Source organism: Eleutherodactylus coqui, chromosome 11 (assembly GCF_035609145.1).
Source record: "Eleutherodactylus coqui strain aEleCoq1 chromosome 11, aEleCoq1.hap1, whole genome shotgun sequence".
In the NCBI taxonomy this organism is placed as follows: domain Eukaryota; kingdom Metazoa; phylum Chordata; class Amphibia; order Anura; family Eleutherodactylidae; genus Eleutherodactylus; species Eleutherodactylus coqui.
The window spans coordinates 6,415,748-6,437,851 of NC_089847.1; the positions used below are offsets into that span (position 1 = coordinate 6,415,748).

General features: G+C 47.7%; 1 protein-coding gene across 2 annotated transcripts in view; it reads left to right on the forward strand.

Annotated features, from left to right (window-relative positions):
* Window positions 1-22,104, forward strand: part of ELMO3 (engulfment and cell motility 3) — a 32,328-nt gene that overhangs the window by 7,217 nt on the left and 3,007 nt on the right. Inside the window, exons 3-20 of one of the 2 annotated variants that reach the window (XM_066583824.1) lie at window positions 2,287-2,327; window positions 4,559-4,631; window positions 4,743-4,793; window positions 5,267-5,436; window positions 5,706-5,805; window positions 6,871-7,022; window positions 9,657-9,735; window positions 9,826-9,876; window positions 10,423-10,545; window positions 11,452-11,580; window positions 13,740-13,844; window positions 13,961-14,069; window positions 14,562-14,698; window positions 17,128-17,291; window positions 18,691-18,803; window positions 19,784-19,888; window positions 20,110-20,192; window positions 20,501-20,578. In XM_066583824.1, coding sequence (XP_066439921.1) covers window positions 2,287-2,327; window positions 4,559-4,631; window positions 4,743-4,793; window positions 5,267-5,436; window positions 5,706-5,805; window positions 6,871-7,022; window positions 9,657-9,735; window positions 9,826-9,876; window positions 10,423-10,545; window positions 11,452-11,580; window positions 13,740-13,844; window positions 13,961-14,069; window positions 14,562-14,698; window positions 17,128-17,291; window positions 18,691-18,803; window positions 19,784-19,888; window positions 20,110-20,192; window positions 20,501-20,578 — 1,863 coding nt within the window. Of the gene's footprint in view, window positions 1-2,286; window positions 2,328-4,558; window positions 4,632-4,742; window positions 4,794-5,266; window positions 5,437-5,705; window positions 5,806-6,870; window positions 7,023-9,656; window positions 9,736-9,825; window positions 9,877-10,422; window positions 10,546-11,451; window positions 11,581-13,739; window positions 13,845-13,960; window positions 14,070-14,561; window positions 14,717-17,127; window positions 17,292-18,690; window positions 18,804-19,783; window positions 19,889-20,109; window positions 20,193-20,500; window positions 20,579-22,104 lie in introns of those variants that run through there. The other variant, XM_066583825.1, reaches the window with a different exon arrangement.

Genomic DNA, 22,104 nt, shown 5'->3' on the forward strand with positions numbered 1-22,104 from the left:
TGTTCCCTTATGCTATCTCATCAGGGGTGGTTTGGCAACCAAAAGTGGCCCTGGGAAAAAAATATTTCAAAGTGGTCTCATGTTGTAGGTGGACCCAAACCAACAGGTGTGGTGAACAGAAGTAGACAGATCGGCCCAGACCACTATGACAACTTCTCCCAGTCATACTTTTCTCTACAGAATTGGACACTTGAATATCTTCAATTTTCCAGCCACTTGGCTTCATTTTCCGGTTCAATAAGTTTTTATTAAGACCTAGAGGCACATAGAGATTCCAACACAGGGTACATATCCATCATTGGTACATTTGTGACATAGACATTGTTTGTGTTGCACCCACTATCTACTCCACTTCGTCTACGCCGTGGATTCTGTAAATTGACCGCCTCAGTCCAACATTTCTTTTAATAGATAGAGCTCTTACCCTCCTCGGGTAGGGGTCCAGGAGGTGGTAGCAAGAAAGATGAGAAAAAGAGAGAGAAAAGTTAACCAGGGATGGTGCTCCGAGGAGCTCAAGGGAGGATTAGGAGGGGATGGGAGTGGGGGTTCGGTGTGGGTGAATCGGGAGAGAGAATCTGTCGACACACTGTATATCTGACTGTATTCTTGACGCGTCTAGTATTGTAGCGCCCCATTTTGGGGGGGTTTCAGTATGGGCTAGTCTGCCGTCCTCAGCCCCGGGGGAGGGGAGGTTGCCTCCTCTCTACTTGCAGGGCGATATCGGGGGGCCCCCAGCCTGTGTCGGGCTTGTCTATCGAGTGATCCACTCTCTCAAACCGGGTGATGATCTGAAGTCCAGCCAAGGTCGCCATGTTGCATAGAACCCCTCCACCGTGACATCCTCCTCTGCCCTCATCTCCTCGAATCTGGCCAAGGAGTTCAGCGCCTCCACCCAATGGGTCCTATTGGGCCTCGAGGCAGCTCACCAGAATTTTGGGATAATTTGCCTGACTGCCAGGATAAAAAATCTCAGTAGGCCTTTTCTCACATGGGCTATAGACCCTTGAAACACGGACAGCAGGGCCATCTCGGGTGAGACACTTGGCTTCATTTTCCAAACCGCTACATAATCTCCCCACCCATAGCTCTCAGATAGTAATAATTGGCCCGGGGTACCCCATTTTTGTTCTCCCTATAGGCTCCACATATTAATTGACACATTTAGTGCTACCAATACAGGAAAAATGACCCCACTCACTTATAATGCCTTGTTTATTGTCCCCACTCAGCAGTAGTGCCCCCTTATGCCCTCACCCTGTAATTATACCAGTAATGGCCCAGTCAGTAATAATGCCATAAATGGTCCCATTGAGCAATAATGTCCTTTGTATGCACTAAAATAACAAACATCAGCTATACTCACCTGTCTGTCCTGGCAGCCTCTACTGCCCGCGCCATACTGGTCCCCCGCTGATTTCCAGCTAACACTGAGGCCGAGGATTGGCACAGCAAATGTGTGTTTATCACAAGATCGCTCTACCCAAAAGTAACCAGGTGACCAGTGCGGCGCGGACTACAGGGGTTGCGAGGAGCGACACAGGTGAGTATAGCTGGTGTTTATTTTAGTGTACCCCCAAAATTAGATTTTTAAAAGGTCTGTCCTTGCACCGGCCCCAGGACCCGACAAGCCCACCGGGATTTCTCATGGTGGGTTCAATGACCAATCCACCCCGTCTCTCACATCCTTGTATTAGATGGTAGAGGACACAAATCCAGAAGTGCTAACGAAAAGCCATTTGACTAAAGGAGCCTGCGGAGCCGCCATCCAAACCCTATGTGCTTAGAGTGAAATGGTTGATGTGTCTGACCCCAAGGACTGCAGACAGGAATGACCCTTCTTCCATTCGTCTCATTCATTAAAGGGAGTCTGTCACCTACTTTTAGTCCTATTAGCTGAGCTTCTGGGCTGAAAGTGACCTGTGGAGCCTGTCCTAATTTCACAATGACCGGACTACTTAGTAGCGCCACTCAATGCATTGAGAAGCAGCTTCCAGCGCTGATTCTGGGGGAACGACAGGGAAGGTAAGTATAACACTTACATCCCTGGACTCAGAGGGTCACCTACCTTAGCTAATAGGACTAAGAGTAGGTGACAGCTTTTTTTTTCTTGCTTTTGGGTCAACAATCATTTCCGATGAATGGACAGAATGATGGAGTCTGGCCTTCTTTTTCTCCATCACTCCAGTAGTAGCAAACTAACGGGCCTATAGTGGGTGCAATAAATGGAGGTGACCCCCAAATGCTCAGTTATACAATGTAACCCTAATCTGTCTGTGCTTCTTCCAGAGTAAACCTCTGTCTGCAGTCCTGAAGGACGTGTGCGATGCGTAAGTTGTTTGATGTCATGGGATTTGTGGGTGCACATTATTTACTACTGCGGTGGGAACCTCTGTCCAGGGTTCACCACCATCTATCGTCCCCCGTGCCAGGATCTCCATCATTCCTACATCTTCATATACACTTGTAATCATCACTATTCTGTCCCCATTGCAAATTAGGTTTTACAAACTTTAAGCTGTTTGCAAAGAACAATCAAACAAGAACCTCTCCAGAATCTGCCAGGACTTCTGCTCCAAGCCTTGGTGGGCTGTGAGGTCTCCTTGGGATGGTTGTCCTGTTGGAAGGTCCAATGACGCCCAATCTTCATCTTGCTCCCATGTTTTCTCCTGATACTTGATGGAATTTGTCTTCCCCTCCGCACGCTGCAGGTTTGCAGCCCCGATTATCAGCGAGCCGCCGCTATGCTTCACTGTAGGCAGGGGGTCTCTTCAGCGCAGGCTTCCTTCTTCCTCCTGCAGACCTCCACTGATTCAGAGGCCCAAAAAGTTCTAGCGTTCTTTCCCCGCTCCACAGAACAGAATCCCAGAACTTCTGTGGTTACTTATCTGGTTTGGGGCCCATTGAAGGCAACTTTTCTTGTCTATTGGGTCAGTAGAGGTGAGGTCTTAAAGTTCGGACATAGAGACCTTCAGCATTTAGTATGCGCCTTATTGTACAGAGACCTCAGTGCTGCCGCCACCAGATCTCGCTGCAGGTCTTTTGCAGTCACTAAAGGGTTTCTAACTACCTCGGGAATCTGGTGACAGCTAGTGATAGCGCCCTCCTTCTGCCACAGCCAGGTAGTGCAGTCAGTGTTCTTATAACTCTGAACTCGCGAACTGCTTCCAGCTGTATCTCCAGGAGCATTCAGGTCCTTTTGTATTCTTTTCCATGTTTGTACAAGGCAATTATCTCTTCTCGTGACTTTTTGGACTCTCTTGACAGAACCATATTTGTAACAAACAATCAAACATCAGACAGCAAAGCTTTCACCAGTCCAGGTATTTGATGTGTTTTATCTCAAGCACACCTGATTTAAAGAATAAAGGCCTTGATTAGTTACTTCAGATGCACTTGAGACAATATCCTATATGCAAATGTATGCCCTTATGAGGGATGCTGTTTATGGGGTTGAATACTTGTAGTCAGTAAAGTTGGCATTTTGTGGTGACTTTGGAGGAATCCCTTGTTATATTAGTTGTGCTGAGCTATTTAACCCTGTAGTTACGGCCAATGCATGTTTATATGGCAGTCAATAATGGGCTTTAAACCTGCACATACATCCTTTAAAGTGGTGACTTGGCTGACTACTGACAGCCCGGCTGCTGCTCTAACTGCCAGGGAAGGAGAAACCTCAGATCCTGCCAGATTAACCCCTGACATGCCACAATCAATAGCAACTGCAGCATGTTAGTAGATGACAGGCGAGGGGGCTCTTCCTGCTACTCATCGACACACCAAAGTGCATTTGCAAGGTACCAATGGTTTCCCATGGCAGACAGAAGCCAGAAAAATACCCCCATGTCTGCCATGTAACTCAGCCTATTAGACCCCGCCTCCAGCAGAGTCTAATAGGCTGCTGTCATAGACAGTTCTACAACACATTATATAAGCCCCCCCAAAAAACATGCCCTTATACGACTATGTCAACAAGACATGGCTTGCGCCATGCAATGATAGAAATCGCTTGGTCCTTAAGGTGCAGTAGGCCGGTCACTAAGAGGTTAAATTGTTTGATTCTTATTTTTTTTTTTGAAAACTGCAGAAAGTTTGTAAATTTGGCAAATACACCTAATTTGCAATTGGGGTTGAATAATTTTGAATGCCGCTGTGAATGAACACGTCTTAAGGGTGCGGGTGGCGCTGATGCCTGTGGGCTACCTAAATCTGTACAGAGCTCATCAGCGCAGTGAAGGTCCGGTCCAGAAAACCACCTCCAAGATATAAGGCACCACAGCCGTAGAACCGAAGAAACAAGCACATCCTGCAGTCCGTGCCACTAAGTGACTGAGCTCGTGGGTTGTTGTCAGCCCCTTCCCAAGTCAACAAGGTGCAGGGATGTTGCTGCGCTGCCCCTTAGGGGGATGTGAGACGTCATATACGATTTGACGTGACTCTCTTGTAACGCACTTTTGCCAAACCCTGAGAACTGTCTGATCTTTCTGTGCATCTTCACTCCCATCTTGAGGTCCATATAAATGAGGTGTGGATGTGGGTGACGTCTTCTTGTGTCCTGTAGGTGGAATATCAGTAACTCGGAGCAGTACGCCCTACAGTATGTGGATGGACATCAAGCCTACATCACAGAGCTGGTGGGTATCTGCCGGATGGGCAACCAGGGACACATAGTGCACTGGAGTCTTATCAGCGACTGTACATGCAAGGTGGTCCTCAATAAAACGTTTTCTTCTCCTTTCTCACAGAACAGGATGGAAATAAAGAACGGCAGCATCCTGAAACTGACCACCTCTCCGGTGAGATGAACCGCCACACCATGAGCAGGAGCGCTGATGGATCCTGCACTTACACCTATCTTGTCCAGTTGTAAACTATTTATGGACTTCATTCAGCATGGGCCATCAATAGTAGATCAGCATGAGTCCACCAGCCAGGATCGCCGCTGACCAGTTGTTCTCTGGGCTGGTGCACTCATGCATGGAGCTGAATTCTGTAGTGCCACTTCAATGGAAACTTTGCCTGCAATACCAAGCCTCGCCACTGCAATGGGGGCGGAGCTATCTGCTTCCTGCAGAAATCAGCTGACGGCATGACTGCAAACAGCTCATAAAAGGGGGTCCTGTGCGGCAGACCCTTGCTGATCTACTATTGACGGCCCATCCTGAGGATAGACCATCAATAGGTTAGAATTGGACTACTCCTTTAAGGGAGCTCTAAGTGCAGGAAAGCTCCTTATTGTGTCTGATTGTTTTCTTCTTGTGATTTGCAGGATAAGGAGGCCGGCAGTTTGTGTCAGGGGGTGCAGAGCCACAATGTAGATGTCAGATCCGAGTCTCTGAAGAAGCTTGCTGCTCTCTCCCGAGATGTCACTTTTGCTCAGGAATTCATTAGTCGCGATGGCCTCCGCATTTTGTCCCGGACAGTTGAAGAAGAAGAAGAGTAAGGAGCAGTAAATAAGGATAATCTGTGACAGACGGCGGTATTGTCATGTAGGCACTGGCGTTACGTAGAGAACATGCAGCACAGCTTTATACATACAGAATCAGATGTCATTATCACCCTGGAAGCGTTGGCGCTGCGATGGCCAGTAGGGGTGACACCATCTGATTACCTCCACCTACTGTTTTGTGGTCATATAATATCCTCTTTGATGTCTGATCCGGGGGTTTCGCTCTTCCTGACCAGCCGCTTGTCTATTGTCTTTGCAGTCGTGGGGAGGTGATGTGTCACACGCTGAGGGCCATCTCGGAGCTGATGGAGCACGGCTTTGTGTCCTGGGAGGCGTTCACTACCATATTCATACAAAAGGTACAAGTACGCCGGTGTTTGGGGCGGAGAACATCACCCACGAGAACCGTGAGCAGAGGCAGAGGAAAGGCCAAGGACTGACACATACACAAAAACTACACAGCAGTTTATCCTTATACACTCGTTGTCAAACCAATCCCTTCCCTAGAAGGAGTATATATATATATACATATATATATATATATATACACACGCTCATTGTCAGTAAGATCCCTCCCCTAGAAGGAGTATATATATACACACACACTTATTGACAGTAACATCCCTCCCCCTAGGAAGAGTAAATATATATGCAGGGGGTGGACAAAAATCTGGAAACATCGTACTAAATGCATGCCTTAAAATCGATCTCTCTATGTTTTATTGAAATATGATTTAGAATCCCATGTAAGTGGAGGTAATATGGCACAGATGCTGCCGGAGCTACAAGGTTCCATTAGTCAGGGCTTTGAGTCACTCTGCTGCTGTTACCAGCCAGCTCCCAAAACCACCCAGAGCAGGGCAAGAGGTGAAGTAAACACAAATGTGGCGGAAAAGCTCTCAGCCAACCAGAGGTCAAAAGAACAGCTCAGTGTAAATGGTTAAAATTCCATGCATTACGTTTGGGGTCACGATATTTTTCATCTGCTCCCTGTATATATACACGATAATTGTAACATTCCCCCTAGGAGTTATGCACCCATCTGAGACTGGTAACGGGGTGAAATCTCTTCTCTGCGTCGTAGAGGCGTCTAGTGGTCAACAAGCTCTACAAGCAGAAGAAGAGGTCACTACACACAAGGAGCCTCCAAGAGCCTCTTATAGGCCAAGGGGGGAACCACCTTTAGGGCCTCCGGTGACAAGACCGTTCATCTAATCACCACAACTCTCAGCAATTACAGATCTGCCCTAGAGGGAACTGCAGGACGGGGTCTGCAGCAAAATGACAACTTCTTTTGGGGACGGAGTGTTTTTGACAAAGAGTGTATAAAATGAGTCTGATAGAGAAATATAACCCGCTCAGCGATGTAATGTCCGCGTCTTATTGTTCCCCAGTGATCTATACGCGTCTCCTCTTACTTCTAGGTTGTGACATTTGTGAATGTGAATCTGATGCTGGTAGAGATCACACAGCTGGCGCTGATCATCCTGGAGAGTGTGGTGCAGAGTAACACTAAGCTGGTGGACCTGGTATGGCAGGAGGTCCCTCTGGAGAGGCTCCTCGTCCTTCTACAGCTGTAAGAAGTTTTCAAAAATATTGTTTTTTAGAGTTTTCATAAATGGGACAAAATCTCAGGAACCAGAAACGAGCAGGTAAATGTACACAAGGCGGGTGAAAACATGTACATTGTAATACAATCGGACTGAGGAGGTGCAGGTAGCACCCAGTTCATGAGACTCGTAGGGGCAGGTTTACTTAGACCGGTGTTTTATATGTCAGTAATGACTACCCTTGAGTGAAGTGCGCTAAGTTTATTAAAAGGCACACCTCTTAATCTTAGAGCATGTCCAGCCAGTCCATCCACCAGACTGAAATCTACGGCAGTCATGAGCAAGCATAGATTTCAATTATAATGTACTCCAGTTACCAACATAAATTATAGTCAATACTACGGGCCTGCAAGGCCGCACCTACTTTTTGCTACGTCACTTTTTTAAAAGAGACGAGTGGAGTGTAAAAAAGGCCTAAAATTCGTGATTTTTTTTTTTTGTTCCCAGAAATCTGGTGTGCGGGAGTTTTTTGCTCCATAGTTGAGATTGGGATAATAATAATAAAAAAAACCTGAACTAACATCAGGAGAAATCGGAAAGTAATGAGCGAAGTACATTGTAACACAACCCAGAAAGTCTAGAGAGTCTTGGAAAGTTATGCGAGCCATGTGCTGTGTGAAGCAGTCCACTCCACCCACATTATAGGGACATGGAATTGACATTAGGAGAGCATAAGGGAAAAATGGTTGATGTGGGGCTTCCTTTAGCAGCAATCACCTCCATCATAAACATGCTGTAGCTAGAAATTAGATTTGCAGAACATTGAGCAGGAATTTTGGATCCTTCCTCCCTCCAAATATCCTTCAGTTTATCAGTATTTCTGGAATGCCTTGTCTGCACACTCCTCTTTAGGTCATACACAGCATCTCCATAGATGTAAAGTCAGGAATCTCATTTGGTCATTTCAGAACACAAATCTTCTTTAGCTGATTACTTGTGTGCTTTGCGCTGTTGTCTTGTTGCATCACCCAACTCTCTTCAGCTTGAGATTCTGGACACCTCTTATCCTCCTGTAAGATGTTCTGATCCGACCTTAGAATTAATTGTTCTTTTAGTGATCACAAGACATCCATACCCTGAGGAGCAAATCAGCCAAAGCCAAGATGGTCCTTCCATCATAGCTCCAAACCATGATATCCTCTCTATCATACCCCAAACCATGATGCCCCATCCATCATAGCTCCAAACCATCAAACCATGTTTCCTTCCCCATCATAGCCCCAAAGCAGGGTGACTCCTATACCATAGCCACAGACTAGGATGCCTCCTTCACCACAGCACCAAAACCATGATGTCCCCTCCACTATAGCACCAAAGCATGATGTCCTCTCTACCACAGCCCCAAACCAGAATGTCCCTTCCACCACAGCCACAAACTACGATGTCCCTTCCACCACAGCCCCAAGCCAGAATGTCCCTTCCACCATAGCCCAAAGCAATGATGTTTCCTCTTCCGTAGCCCCAAACCATGATGTTTGTTCCACCATAGCCCCAAACCATGATGCCCCCTCCACCACAGCCCCAAACCATGATGCCCCCTCCACCATAGCCCAAAATCATGATGTCCCCTCCACCATAGCCCCTAACCATGATTTACCCTCCACCATAGCTTCAAACCATGATTCCTTCTCCTCCAAAGCTCCAGACTATGATGTCCCTCTCACCGAAGCTCCAAACCATAAGTCCCATTCACCATAGTCCCTAACCATAGAAGCAGAAACCTAGCGTTAGGACCCATCTGAAAGCTTGATCACCTGGACATTGGTAGATGGCCCAATATGGTTTGCTCAAATTATATACCAAGAACCTTGCATTATTTAATGTGGTTAGTGTATTTATTATAGGTATGTATATTTCTGATACCGTGTTTCCCCGAAAATAAGACACTGTTTATATTAATTTTGCCCCAAAAGAGGCACAGTGTTTTATTTTCAGGGGTGTCTTAATACTCACCTAGCAGCCGGCGTTCGGGTTTCTTGCACTGGCCATCACTGCTGCAGGCTTCCATGTACTCCTGAACACCGACAGAGCATTTCTTCCTGGTAGCGGGACTTGAATACCCCACCTCCAGCAAGCGATTGCTCTGATTGGTTCATATAGTGCCGCCTCAGCCAATCAAAGCCGGTGCTCGATTAACCAATCAGAGCCATTCATTGAATGACATTCCCCTTTTGTTTCATCTGGCCATAGAAGATTTACCAGAGGCATTATGGGATATCCACTGATAAACTTGAAACTCTATTGATGACAGTTGTCCCATGTAAAGCCACCATAAGTCTCTCGATAAACTAATGAGGACAAAAGGCACCAAAATCCTTCTCTAGATCCTCATGTTTGTTTTAGTCTCTGTTTTTGACTGGTCTCTATGTGTACCGGCTATAAATCAATCCCAGCATCAGGGTGCTGAAGGCGCCCCTACAATCATGTATTCAGGATCCCCTCTGTCAGTCATGGTGCCCCATGATGAGAGGGGTGGTAGGACGCAACATCTAATACTCAGCTGCGTGTAGTAGGATGGAAGCCGATGAAACACGTTTAGTACATACATGACGCAGAGTCAGGAGAGCTCCGTGTACTGATGGTTTCACGCTGTCTTGTAGACCGAGTCAGGAGACACAGATTAAGGTGATGGCGCTGCTTGTGGCCTTACTACAGAAGGTCGGGAGACGAGAGAGATCGGTAAGATGACGACTAGGTGTGTGATCTCCCATGTAGGACGTCACTCTTACCGTCTCTTACTGAAATAGCTGATTGTGTCTCCTTCACCAGGAAATGCTGGAGAATCTGTGGAAGAAAGCCATGAGGCAATTTATTTATAAGGTGAGAGATACAGATGTCCGGGGCGTGTGTGAGGCATACGAGGCTTGTGTGAGGCCAGGTGTGAGGCATACGAGGCATGTGTGAGGTAGGTGTGAGGCATACGAGGCAGGTGTAAGGCATACAAGGCGTATGTGAGGTGTGTGCGAGGCATGTGTGAGGCAGGTGTGTGAGGCATACGAGGCGTGTGTGAGACATACGAGGCATGTGTGAGGCATACGAGGCAGGTGTGAGGCATACGAGGCAGGTGTGAGGCATGTGTGAGACATACGAGGCGTGTGTAAGGCATACAAGGCATGTGTGAGTCCTACGAGGCGTGTGTGAGGCCTACGAGGCGCGTGTGAGTTGTGTGCGAGGCGTGTGAGGCATTCGAGGTGTGTGCGAGGCCTACAAGGCGTATGTGAGGCGTGTGCGAGGCGTGTGTGAGGCATACGAGGCATGAGTGAGGCCTACGAGGCGTGTGTAAGGTGTGTGCGAGGCGTTGTGAGGCATACGAGGCATGGCTGTAAAGTGTCTGATACATTCCACAATGTGTGTTATGTGTTCCAGAACATTATCCACGGCTGGCCACAACTTGGAGATGAGATGCGTCACTACCTATACGTGCTGCAGTGTCTCAGTCTGGGACTACTGGAAGGTCGGATGAGGATGGCCATGGATCCCAACGATGCTGTAAGACCCTGCTCACAGCTTTTGAACATTTTGTTTAAGTCTCCCAAGACGTCTTTGATCCAGTTCTGGGAGTGTTACTGTGTGACCTATTCATGAAAGATATAGATAACATAAACGAGCACCAGAACTAAGCTCAGCACATAAATAAAGCATCTGAACCAAGCTCAGTACATAGATACAGCCTCAGAACCAAGTTTATAAAGATAAATACAGCACCAAAACCAAGCAATAAAACCAAACTCAGTACATAGATACAGCACCAGAACCAAGTTTATAAAGTTAAATACAGCACCAAAACCAAGCACATAACACAAATACAGCAATAGAACCAAACTCCATACATAGATACAGCCTCAGTGTATAGATGCAATATTAGAACCAAGCATAAATGCAGTAGCAGAACTAAGGGATTGTTTTGCGGGGCGCTGATGGGCTGACCTTGTCACCCGCGAATATCAGAAAGGAGGAGACAGAGCCAGGAGAAGGATGATTCATGTCAGTCCTCAAGATGTCATCTGTAAGGGGGGAACGTAAGGGGTTAAATCTCTTTTTGATATGCCTGCCTATGCATGGGTAGAAGGACCTTTATAGATATCCCTAAGGTCCTGAAAATCCCTACGACTAGCTCTGTGTGCCGGGACTGTGCATGAGGACTAAACCCCACCCCCTGGGCAGATTGTGTGTGTGTGGCAGCAGCAGGAGCTGCTTCACAGAGGCAGAGACTCCAGAGCAGTGTGAGCTGCATGCAGGGCTGTGAATGACGCGGCGGAGGCCCAGCAGAGATATTTGTTATTCTTCTGCCCCCTCTTTTGCACGGAGGAGTCTGTGACTGTAACATTATATGTAGCGCTCATGACTGGTTGTGTGCAGATCTAGAATGACCGCATTTCGTGGTCTCATCTCTAGGAACAGCGGCAGCAGCTCCAGAATCTTCGTCTCACAGCTTTTCCAAATGAAGTGGAAGAAGGAGGTCATCTGACATCGGAGCGCCGTCGTTCAATCTGTGCCAAGGAATTCCGAAAACTTGGCTTTACGGTGAGTTTTGCGGAGAACCTTAAGGCTGGGGTCACACGGGACTGAAATCCCGAGGAAATCTCGTGGAATAACCGCACGGAAATACCGTGAGATTTCCATGGGAGAAACGCAGCTTCAAAACCCGCGGCCTTCTGACACCGATTTTGGAGCGGCTCCGCCGCCTGCATTCCACTGCGGCCATCTCACCCCATAGAGATGAGAGCGGCCGCCGCGGAAACGGGGAAAGAATTGACATGCTGCGTCTTTGAATTCCATGCGGCATGTCAACTTCAGCGCGGCTTGGCCGCAATGGATCGGCCGCAGTGTGTGGATGAGATTTTTGTAAATCTCATCCACTTTGCTGGCTAATCCCAGGATAAAAAGCCGCGGGTGGAACTTCCGTACAGAAAGTCTGCACGGAAATTCTGCGGCAATTACGCCCCGTGTAACCCAGCCTAAAAACGCCTTATTGTAGCCTTCATGTAGTTGCTGCCAGGTGGTAAAATGATCTCCTCTCCACCGTCTGGTCAGCTCATTGAATTGCCTATAATGGCTTATATACACTGACAGCAAAAAAACACAGTAAATACGCAATTGTACGCATAATACTGCGTTTTTTACGCAGGTTACTATGCCACCGGGGGGGCAGTTGTGACATCGTCAGCTCGCTTGCCTGCATTGTTACTACACAAAAATTCATAAAAACGCTGTGTTTTTACATACGCTGATGTGAGAGCGGCCTAGGTGGGCCAACTATTATCCGAAAAGTCGCTTGATACAGTGAATGTGACATATGTGCTGGGTAAGCACGGCCACCAACTGGGTGACGAGTGGAAATTCCTTCACTAGTTGCTTTATTTCTGCTCACCTAAAAATAGTCGCTGGTTGATTAATTATCATCTGGTGTAAATAGGTAATCATTGTCTTTCATTGACGAGCCAATCATTTTGTAGGGATGACTGCGTGTGTTCAGCATGCTCCTCCCACTGAACGCTGATTGGCTCCAGCCTTTCTTTGAACATTTTGCCCTCCCACTTAACACTCATTGGTTCCCAAAACACATAAATATGGGCGAGTCATCCTGGACTGAAGAGTCCCCGCTGGTCTTCGAAAGAACGCTCGCCGCTGCCATCTCTGGCTGGTTTTGGTCTTTGAAGAGACGCTCGTCCTGCAGTTTCTCTCTGGTTTGGCCTGTGACTCGGTGCTGCAGACTCTTGGCAACCAATAAGTTGAGGAGGAGTCGAAATTTCAAACACGCGGCTGCTGAAGACTCTCGGCTCCCTGACGCGTTAACGAACCCATGGAAATGCTCCAAACAATTCCTTCAGTGATCGCTGGATTGAACAAGTGAAGAACAAGCGCCCCGTGTAAGCGCTCACAGACAGCGGTCGTTCGCACGCTTTAGCCACTATTCAGACAACACTTGTCCTGTGTAAAGCCATCTTAAGGGCTAATATCTACCCTACTTTATCTCTGAGGGTTAGGCGGTAACCCCGAGGCCATATTTACACGTCTGATAGCACGTTGTGCCCGAGATTCTTGGTCGCAACTCGCATTGCATAACACACAGAAACCCCGTCCGTGTGTTGTGCGATGTGCAAGGCGCCACACATTGCAGGTCCTGTTCTCTCACCAGACTTGCATGAACATAGGACCTGCTTCGGTTGGGTTATTACAATGCACGGGTTCTGTGCGTCATGCATGTTTTTCACGCCTGTGTAAATAGAACCTTAGGCTTTATTCACACGAGTGTAGCCGGGTTTTCATGCCTGGCCGAAAAAATACGTTTCGACCGATATACGCTGGTGGCTCTCACACACTCCTATGGGGGCTGGAAAAATAGGGAGGGGGAGGCAGTTTAGGGAAAAGCTTACAGCTGCCTCTATTTAGGCATGTGGAGTCATTCCGAGGATTTATGCCGAGGAGGAATTTCTAGGCTGTGGAATATTTTTTCGCTAATACAGTAACCCAGCTGAGTGAATGGGCGAGAAAACGCTAACTGAGCTCGGGACATAATCACCAAAATTGACCATTCATGCAAATTAATGGCGCGCACGAGCAAACATAAAAACGCACACGCTTGTGTGAAAGAGCCCTTATAGGTGCATTTTAGGTGGGGATATCAACACTGGTGGAAACATCTGCTTAAAAATGTTCTAAATCTCTTCATTGTTGCTCAGAATAATGGCAGCCCGTGGCAGGACTTGTGCCTCACGCCTCCTGGACTTTTGGCTCTTGACAATATGATGTATTTCTCAACACGGTGGCCCAGTGCCTACAGTCGGGTGAGTAAGAACGGTCAGACCTGACGGTGGTCGGCAACCTCCCTTGTATGATTCCAAAAACATTCCGTGTGATATAATAATCTAATATACTAAATATCATCTTCTGTTTTCTATAGTTTGTGCTTGAAAATAGCAGCCGAGAAGACAAACATGTCTGTCCGTTTGCCCGAAGCAGCATTCACCTAACCCTGATCCTCTGCGAGATCCTACGAGTAGGGGAAGCTGGTATGTCCACTGATGTCCCAAATGCATATGGTTCTGATGTTCTTAGCATGCATCACTGCACATCCCTCAACCCAATTCCCTTCCGCTCCCATGGTTTCAGTTCACCTGCCTCCAGCAATGTTGCCCAAGTGATTGGCTGCAGTGGTCACATGTTGACGTGTCACACCCGGTAGACAGAGATTAGTGGAGGATTCGGGAAGCATTGACACCATGCGGATTGGAAGGGGGTGTGGGTTACTCCTTTTGTTATTTTGAACCATTGTTAGTTCTTTCAAAATGAGTTTAGCAGACTGATATACATACTAGCAGGAAAAGATTCAGTAGAACTAGTACAACCCCAAGTCCAAAAACATTGGGACCCGATGTAAAATGTCAAGAAACTGCACTACATTATGAATATGACAAGTTTCCTTTAAATTACTAGTGACTTACAGTTCTTCAGTATCCGTCTGCACCCAGTACACACTGACACTAATTTTCATGCTATTTCAGCCTCAGAGACAGGGCAGGATTTCTTGACTCTGTTCTATGCACAAGACTACTTCCTCCACGAACTGTTCTGCGTGTGCATTCAGGTGCTTAATAAGACCTGGAAGGAGATGAGGGCCACCCAGGAGGACTTTGACAAGGTGGAGTAAACTGAGCAGGTGATTTGTGGTGGTGGTGTAGGTGTCATGCTGTTTATTTAGCACTTATTGACCACTGCCGCTCCTGGCTATAGACCTGGATGCTGTACATCGCCGCTATTCCTGAAGTATCATAATCTGCAGACCAGATTAATAGAACCACGAAATATAACCTCTCCATACAAGCAGATTCTCTTCTCCATTGATCTTCACCTTACACTAATCACCTTCTGAATTGACTTTGTTTTGTAGCCTACTCATCTCTTCCTTGTTCTGATTTTATTCTGGTGCACTGACCTCCTCTTGTTCTGGTGTCCTCTGTGCACTGACCTCCTCTTGTCCTGGTTTCCTCTGTGCACTGACCTCCTCTTGTCCTGGTTTCCTCTGTGCACTGACCTCCTCCTGTCCTGTTTTCATCTGTGCACTGACCTCCTCTTGTCCTGGTGTCTTCTGTGCACTGACCTCCTCCTGTCCTGGTTTCCTCTGTGCACTGACCTCCTTTTGACCTGTTTTCCTCTGTGCACTGACCTCCTCCTGTCCTGGTTTCCTCTGTGCACTGACCTCCTCCTGTCCTGGTTTCCTCTGTGCACTGACCTCCTCCTGTCCTGGTTTCCTCTGTGCACTGACCTCCTCCTGTCCTGGTTTCCTCTGTGCACTGACCTCCTCCTGTCCTGTTTTCCTCTGTGCACTGACCTCCTCTTGTCCTGGTTTCCTCTGTGCACTGACCTCCTCTTGTCCTGGTTTCCTCTGTGCACTGACCTCCTCTTGTCCTGGTGTCTTATGTGCACTGACCTCCTCCTGACCTGGTTTCCTCTGTGCACTGACCTCCTCTTGTCCTGGTGTCCTCTGTGCACTGACCTCCTCTTGTCCTGGTGTCCTCTGTGCACTGACCTCCTCTTGTCCTGGTTTCCTCTGTGCACTGACCTCCTCTTGTCCTGGTTTCCTCTGTGCACCGACCTCCTCTTGTCCTGGTTTCCTCTGTGCACCGACCTCCTCTTGTCCTGGTTTCCTCTGTGCACCAACCTCCTCTTGTCCTGGTTTCCTCTGTGCACCGACCTCCTCTTGTCCTGGTTTCCTCTGTGCACTGACCTCCTCCTGTCCTGGTCTCCTCTGTGCACTGACCTCCTCCTGTCCTGGTCTCCTCTGTGCACTAACCTCCTCCTGTCCTGGACTCCTCTGTGCACTGACCTCCTCCTGTCCTGTTTTCCTCTGTGCACTGACCTCCTCCTGTCCTGTTTTCCTCTGTGCACTGACCTCCTCCTGTCCTGATTTCCTCTGTGCACTGACCTCCTCTTGTCCCGGTTTCCTCTGTGCACTGACCTCCTCTTGTCCCAGTTTCCTCTGTGCACTGACCTCCTCTTGTCCTGGTTTCCTCTGTGCACTGACCTCCTCCTGTCCTGGTTTCCTCTGTGCACTGACCTCCTCCTGTCCTGGTCTACTCTGTGCACTGACCTCCTCCTGTCCTGGTCTCCTCTGTGCACTAACCTCCTCCTGTCCTGTTTTCCTCTGTGCACTGACCTCCTCCTGTCCTGTTGTCCTCTGTGCACTGACCTCCTCCTGTCCTGGTTTCCTCTGTGCACTGACCTCCTCCTGTCCTGTTGTCCTCTGTACACTGACCTCCTCCTGTCCTGGTCTCCTCTGTGCACTGACCTCCTCCTGTCCTGGTTTCCTCTGTGCACTGACCTCCTCTTGTCCTGGTGTCCTCTGTGCACTGACCTCCTCTTGTCCTGGTTTCCTCTGTGCACTGACCTCCTCTTGTCCTGGTTTCATCTGTGCACTGACCTCCTCTTGTCCTGGTTTCCTCTGTGCACTGACCTCCTCTTGTCCTGGTGTCCTCTGTGCACTGACCTCCTCCTGTCCTGGTGTCCTCTGTGCACTGACCTCCTCCTGTCCTGGTTTCCTCTGTGCACTGACCTCCTCCTGTCCTGGTTTCCTCTGTGCACTGACCTCCTCCTGTCCTGTTGTCCTCTGTGCACTGACCTCCTCCTGTCCTGGTCTCCTCTGTGCACTGACCTCCTCCTGTCCTGTTTTCCTCTGTGCACTGACCTCCTCCTGTCCTGGTCTACTTTGTGCACTGACCTTCTCCTGTCCTGGTCTCCTCTGTGCACTGACCTCCTCCTGTCCTGTTTTCCTCTGTGCACTGACCTCCTCCTGTCCTGGTCTACTCTGTGCACTGACCTCCTCCTGTCCTGGTCTCCTCTGTGCACTGACCTCCTCCTGTCCTGTTTTCCTCTGTGCACTGACCTCCTCCTGTCCTGGTCTACTCTGTGCACTGACCTCCTCCTGTCCTGTTTTCCTCTGTGCACTGACCTCCTGTTGTTCTGACCTCTTCATATACGTCTCTCTTCCTTGTGAGGATCATCTATATACACTTTGATGATCTCCTCATTGTACTGATCTTTTTCCCCCAATGGTTTCCTTTTTGGATACAGGTGATGCACGTGGTAAAGGAGCAGATTTCTCGCACTCTTGGTCACGCTCCAACCTCTCTGGAGTTTTTTCGAACAAAAATATCATCACTTAATTACAGCGAGATTCTCCGCAGACGTCAGGAAGAGAAACTGATCCAGGATGAAGCCCTCTCCCCACCCGTCATGTAAGAAACATCACAGGAGGAAGACCCATAAATATTAGCTGCAATTAAAGGGTCTGCATGATTTTTTCAGCTGTGTGAAAGTGGTCTAAGGGGTTCTTCTATTGATGACCTGTCCTTAGGATGTGTCATCAATACATGATTGGTGGGCGTCCACTGCTCAAGATTCACACCAATCAGCTGATTTCCCGCGCCACTGTCAATATGGTCAGCATTGGAAGTACAACATTGCAGCAGCCCGATTTGGTACTGGAAACAATCAATGTGAACTGTGCCTGCAATACCAACCTGGGCCACTACGCTATGGACAGCACAGTCTGCTTACTGCACTTTCTGTGCTTAGAACAGCATCGGTAACCAGCTGATCAGAGGGGATCCTGAGAGACGGGCCCTCACTGATCATCTATTAATGATTTATCCTGAGGACAGGTCAACATTAGAAACACCCTTAAGTCTGGGACATCTCCTTTAAGACTCTGGGCACAAGAAATCAGGTCAAATTAGGGGGTTCTTCCATTACAAGGACTTCATGGTCTGACGTATTTTAGTTTTATTAATTCAATTTCAGTCTGTAGAAGAGAAATAATGGGGTAGATTTACAAAACTAAATGCACCACAATTGTTTGGCTTGAATTGCCCCAAAAAACAGAGTACAAGCCTGTGTTATGGTAACCAAATGGATTCCCCGATTTTGCTGTACTGCTCCGAATTGATTGTAATGAGAAGAGAATGCATATCAATGTATAGCCAGGGACACGCATCTGTATCAAAGGCAATATGCTTCTGGTTTATTAATAGCATCATGGTACAAATATATATCCCAAATGAGGCAGCAACAGAAATACATGCCCCCAAAATCAAATAACTCATGATTGGCTCAGTTTGTAATAACTAACATATATTAACGCATTAAGGTGTATGTTACCACTAAACCCATGATTCCTAGGAAACAAAACTAGAATAGATGTATTAATATCCCTGGCTGGGCCAAAGAATGCAAAGGTAGGTGGTAAGGAGCAGTGCCCCCTTATGAGGGTGGGCGTCCCAGGGCTTCTGGTGGAAAAAAACATCTGGAAAGCAGTGTTATGCCCTGGGAACTGTGCATGGGAGATATCGCACAAGAATCCAACACGCACCAGCGACACCTGTCATAACATTTATATTGTGTATTGGATCTGACAAGGGTTTGTGGCTTTGCAGAAAGTGTTGTGGCTTCTTGAGAAATAGGGTGTGGCTTAAATGTGATAATGTACACCCAAACGACATCAATTTTGGGGCACATTATAAATTTTGAAGGGGGGCTACAAATGATTGAGTGAATTTTGGGTGAAGATATCCAATAGGATGTGACACAGAACTGCATCTCAGTTCACCCATTCCTCACTTTCTTGTGTTTGTCTAGGGAACTTAGAAAGCAGCTGCAGCCGGAGCTCCTAGGTCTGGTTAAACAACACAGGCTGCACTACCTGTGTGAGGGGACCAAGTTCCGCAAGATCAGCAGCCGCCGGAGACAAGGTAGCATCATGCAGATCCATCTGCTTCTCCTCCTACAAATGCATCTCTATTACACATCCATGAACTAACCATGTGATGAAGTTCCTTGTAAAAAAAGGGGGGGGGGGGGGGTAGGGGAATGGCTTATCACAATACTTTTACTTCTGTTATTTTTACTGGCCACAACTAGTAACAATGCCCCCCCCCCCACACAGTGACCCCAATAGTAAGAATGCCCCCAGCAGTGGCCCAGATAGTAATAGTGCCTCCAGTAGTGGTTCCAATAGTAAAAGTACTGCCAATAGTGGCCCCAATAGTAATAGTGCCCCCAGTAGTGGCACCAATATTAATAGTGCCTCCAGTAGTGGTTCCAATAGTATTAGTGCCACTACTAGTGGCCCCAATAGTAATAGTGGCCTCAGTAGTGTTTCCAATAGTAATAGTTCTGCCAGTAGTGGCCCTAATAGTAATGGTGTCCCCAATAGTAGCCCCAAAAGTAACAGTGCCCCCACCAGTGGCCCGAATAATAATAGTGTCCCCATTAGTGGCCTCCGAAGTAATAGCTTGGTATTAGATTAAAGTGAATGACCTGCAATTCCAAGCCTGGCCACTACAGAGAGAACTGAGCTGTCTGCTTCATGCTGAAATCCACTCAGTGCATGAGCATACCAGCTTGCCAAACAGCTGATCAGCAGTGGCCCTCGCGGATCTAATATTATGGCCTCTGCTAAGGACAGGCCATCAATAGTTTACAACTGGACAACCCATTTAAACATGACAGAAGCCTCAGAGAAAACCTACAGATTGCTCAGTGGATCTGTTTGTAAAACGAAATGAAACAGACATTCCAATGTGATGTGACCGAACCCCAAAAGACTGGAGCCTCCAGCGATCTCCGCAGCCCCTCTGCACTGAGGCTCCATCATAAGGCTTCCATAGAGGTGTGACGCGTCTGTTATCCTCCTGAACGGTCAGTAAGAGGAATGACGTTCTTCTTGCAGATAAATTATGGTTTTGTCGTCTCTCCCCAAACTACAAAGTCCTGCACTACGGAGACCTGGAGGACAACATAGACAACCCCCCCATTGAAATGCTTCTACAAAAAAGTAAGTCCACCGAACAGAGTCAGAAGCTGATGTATTACAGAACTTGGTAAGTTTACTTCCGGTATACAGGTCAGTACTCTACCGGAGGAGGGCACAAGACGTCACGGATACGTAGATCCATCGCCGCCACCACGCCAGTCAATGGGTTCTGTTCCATGATGACACAAGAGAACAAAACACTAGCCAAAGTCTAACTGGGACTTATAGTCTTTGTATTTCAGTTTCAGTGTCCGATATGAAATGCGTGCTAACGGGGAAGGACTGTCCGCACATGAAGGAGAGGAGCTCCGGGAAGCAGAATAGGGTGAGTTGTAAGGCTGATGGTCACCCCTTGCGGGATCCCCAGTTGTGGATTTCATCCTCTCATTTGAAGGGGTTAAATCCACTGTATAAATCTACAGCATCAATGGACGTGCTTCAGACTTAGAAACCCACCGCGCAAGTGAATCCATGCTGCAGCGTTACCCTGTAGCATGCGGATAGGATTTTATGCTTGAACTGCGCTTTCCGCAGCATTTCTGCAATGTGTGAACCTCCCTGAAGAGTCAGTGGCGATGCTGCCTGGTTCGGGGTGTTGGCTTGATGTACTGAATTCTGTGTTTCTCATTGTAGGACCTCGTGGACCGGGCATTTTCAATCTGCTACGATGTGGACAGCTGCCTGAATTTCATTGCCCCCTCTTCTACTGACGTAAGAATAAGCATTGTGCGGAGTATAGAAAGCACTAGAAGTGAAGGCCAGATACAGGAGTACAGCACAAACCAAACTCAATACATAGATACAGCCCCAGAACCAAGCTCATAACATAAAAACACCATGAACCAAGCTCAGTACATAGACATAATACCAGAATCAAGTTCATAACATAAATACAACCCCGGAACTAACCTCAGTGCAAAAATACAGCACCAGGATCAAGCTTATAATATAAATACAGCATAAATCAATCTCAGTACATAGATACAATACCAGAACCAAGCTCACAACATAAATACAGCTGTAGAACCAAGCTCACAACATAAATACAGCTGTAGAACCAAGCTCACAACATAAATACAGCTGTAGAACCAAGCTCACAACATAAATACAGCTGTAGAACCAAGCTCATAACATAAATAATGATGATGATCATCCATTCAGTCGACGACAATTTCAGTCACTTTATGGATCAAGGTTCTCCATGTTTTCTTATCCTTGACTGCTTCTTTCAGTACTTCCATGTGCAGGTTTGTATCCGCCTTGATTGTGTCCAGCCAGCGCGTTCTTTGGCGTTCTCTTCTTCGTGACCCACTAACTGTGCTGAGCGTCAATGTTGTTTCCAGAGAACTGGCTCACATGATATATCCAAAGTATGAGAGCCGCTATTTGGTGATTTTACCCTCCAGTGATGTTTTTGGTTTGATACGCCCTTAGACCATGTTGTTGGTGACCATTGCCATCCATGGTCTACGCAGCGTTCTTCTCCAGCACCAGAGTTCAAAAGCCTCAATTTATCATTTGGATCCTTGTAGCAATCTTTGCTCCTCTGTATCCTTGCCTTGCACTATGGCCAATAACATAAATGCAGAAGCAAAACTAAGCAATTAAGTTGTTGGGGCACTAATAGGCAAACAACGGCAACTTGGAACATCAGAAGGGAGGAGACAGAGCCAGGAGGAGGAGGGTTCTTGTAGCTCCAGAAGAAGCTGCCATACTGAGCTAGAAAATCATCTGGATGGCAGACAACGAAACAGTTAGAGCTACTCCTGCTTGTAGGACACTCCTCTTTACTGGTGGTCTGTAGGGGGCATCCTGAGCCCGGTCACTTTATGTGCCTCCATCCACTAGTCCCAACACATCCTAACAGTCTGGTCAGACACTCCTCTCTACTGGTGATCTATCAGGGGTACTGAGCCCGGTCACCTTGTGTGCCCTCACACATCCACTGCTGCCAACACCTCCTAACAGTCTGGTCAGACGCTCCTCTCTACTGGTGGTCTGTAGGGGGCGTCCTGAGCCCAGTCACCTTATGTGCCTCCATCCACTGGTCCCAACACATCCTAACAGTCTGATCAGACGCTCCTCTCTACTGGTGGTCTGTCAGGGGTGTCCTGAGCCCGGTCACCTTGTTTGCCCCCATCCACTGGTCCCAACACCTCCTAAAAGTCTGGTCAGACGCTCCTCTCTACTGGTGGTCTGTAGGGGACGTCCTGAGCCTGGTCGCCTTGTGTGCCCCC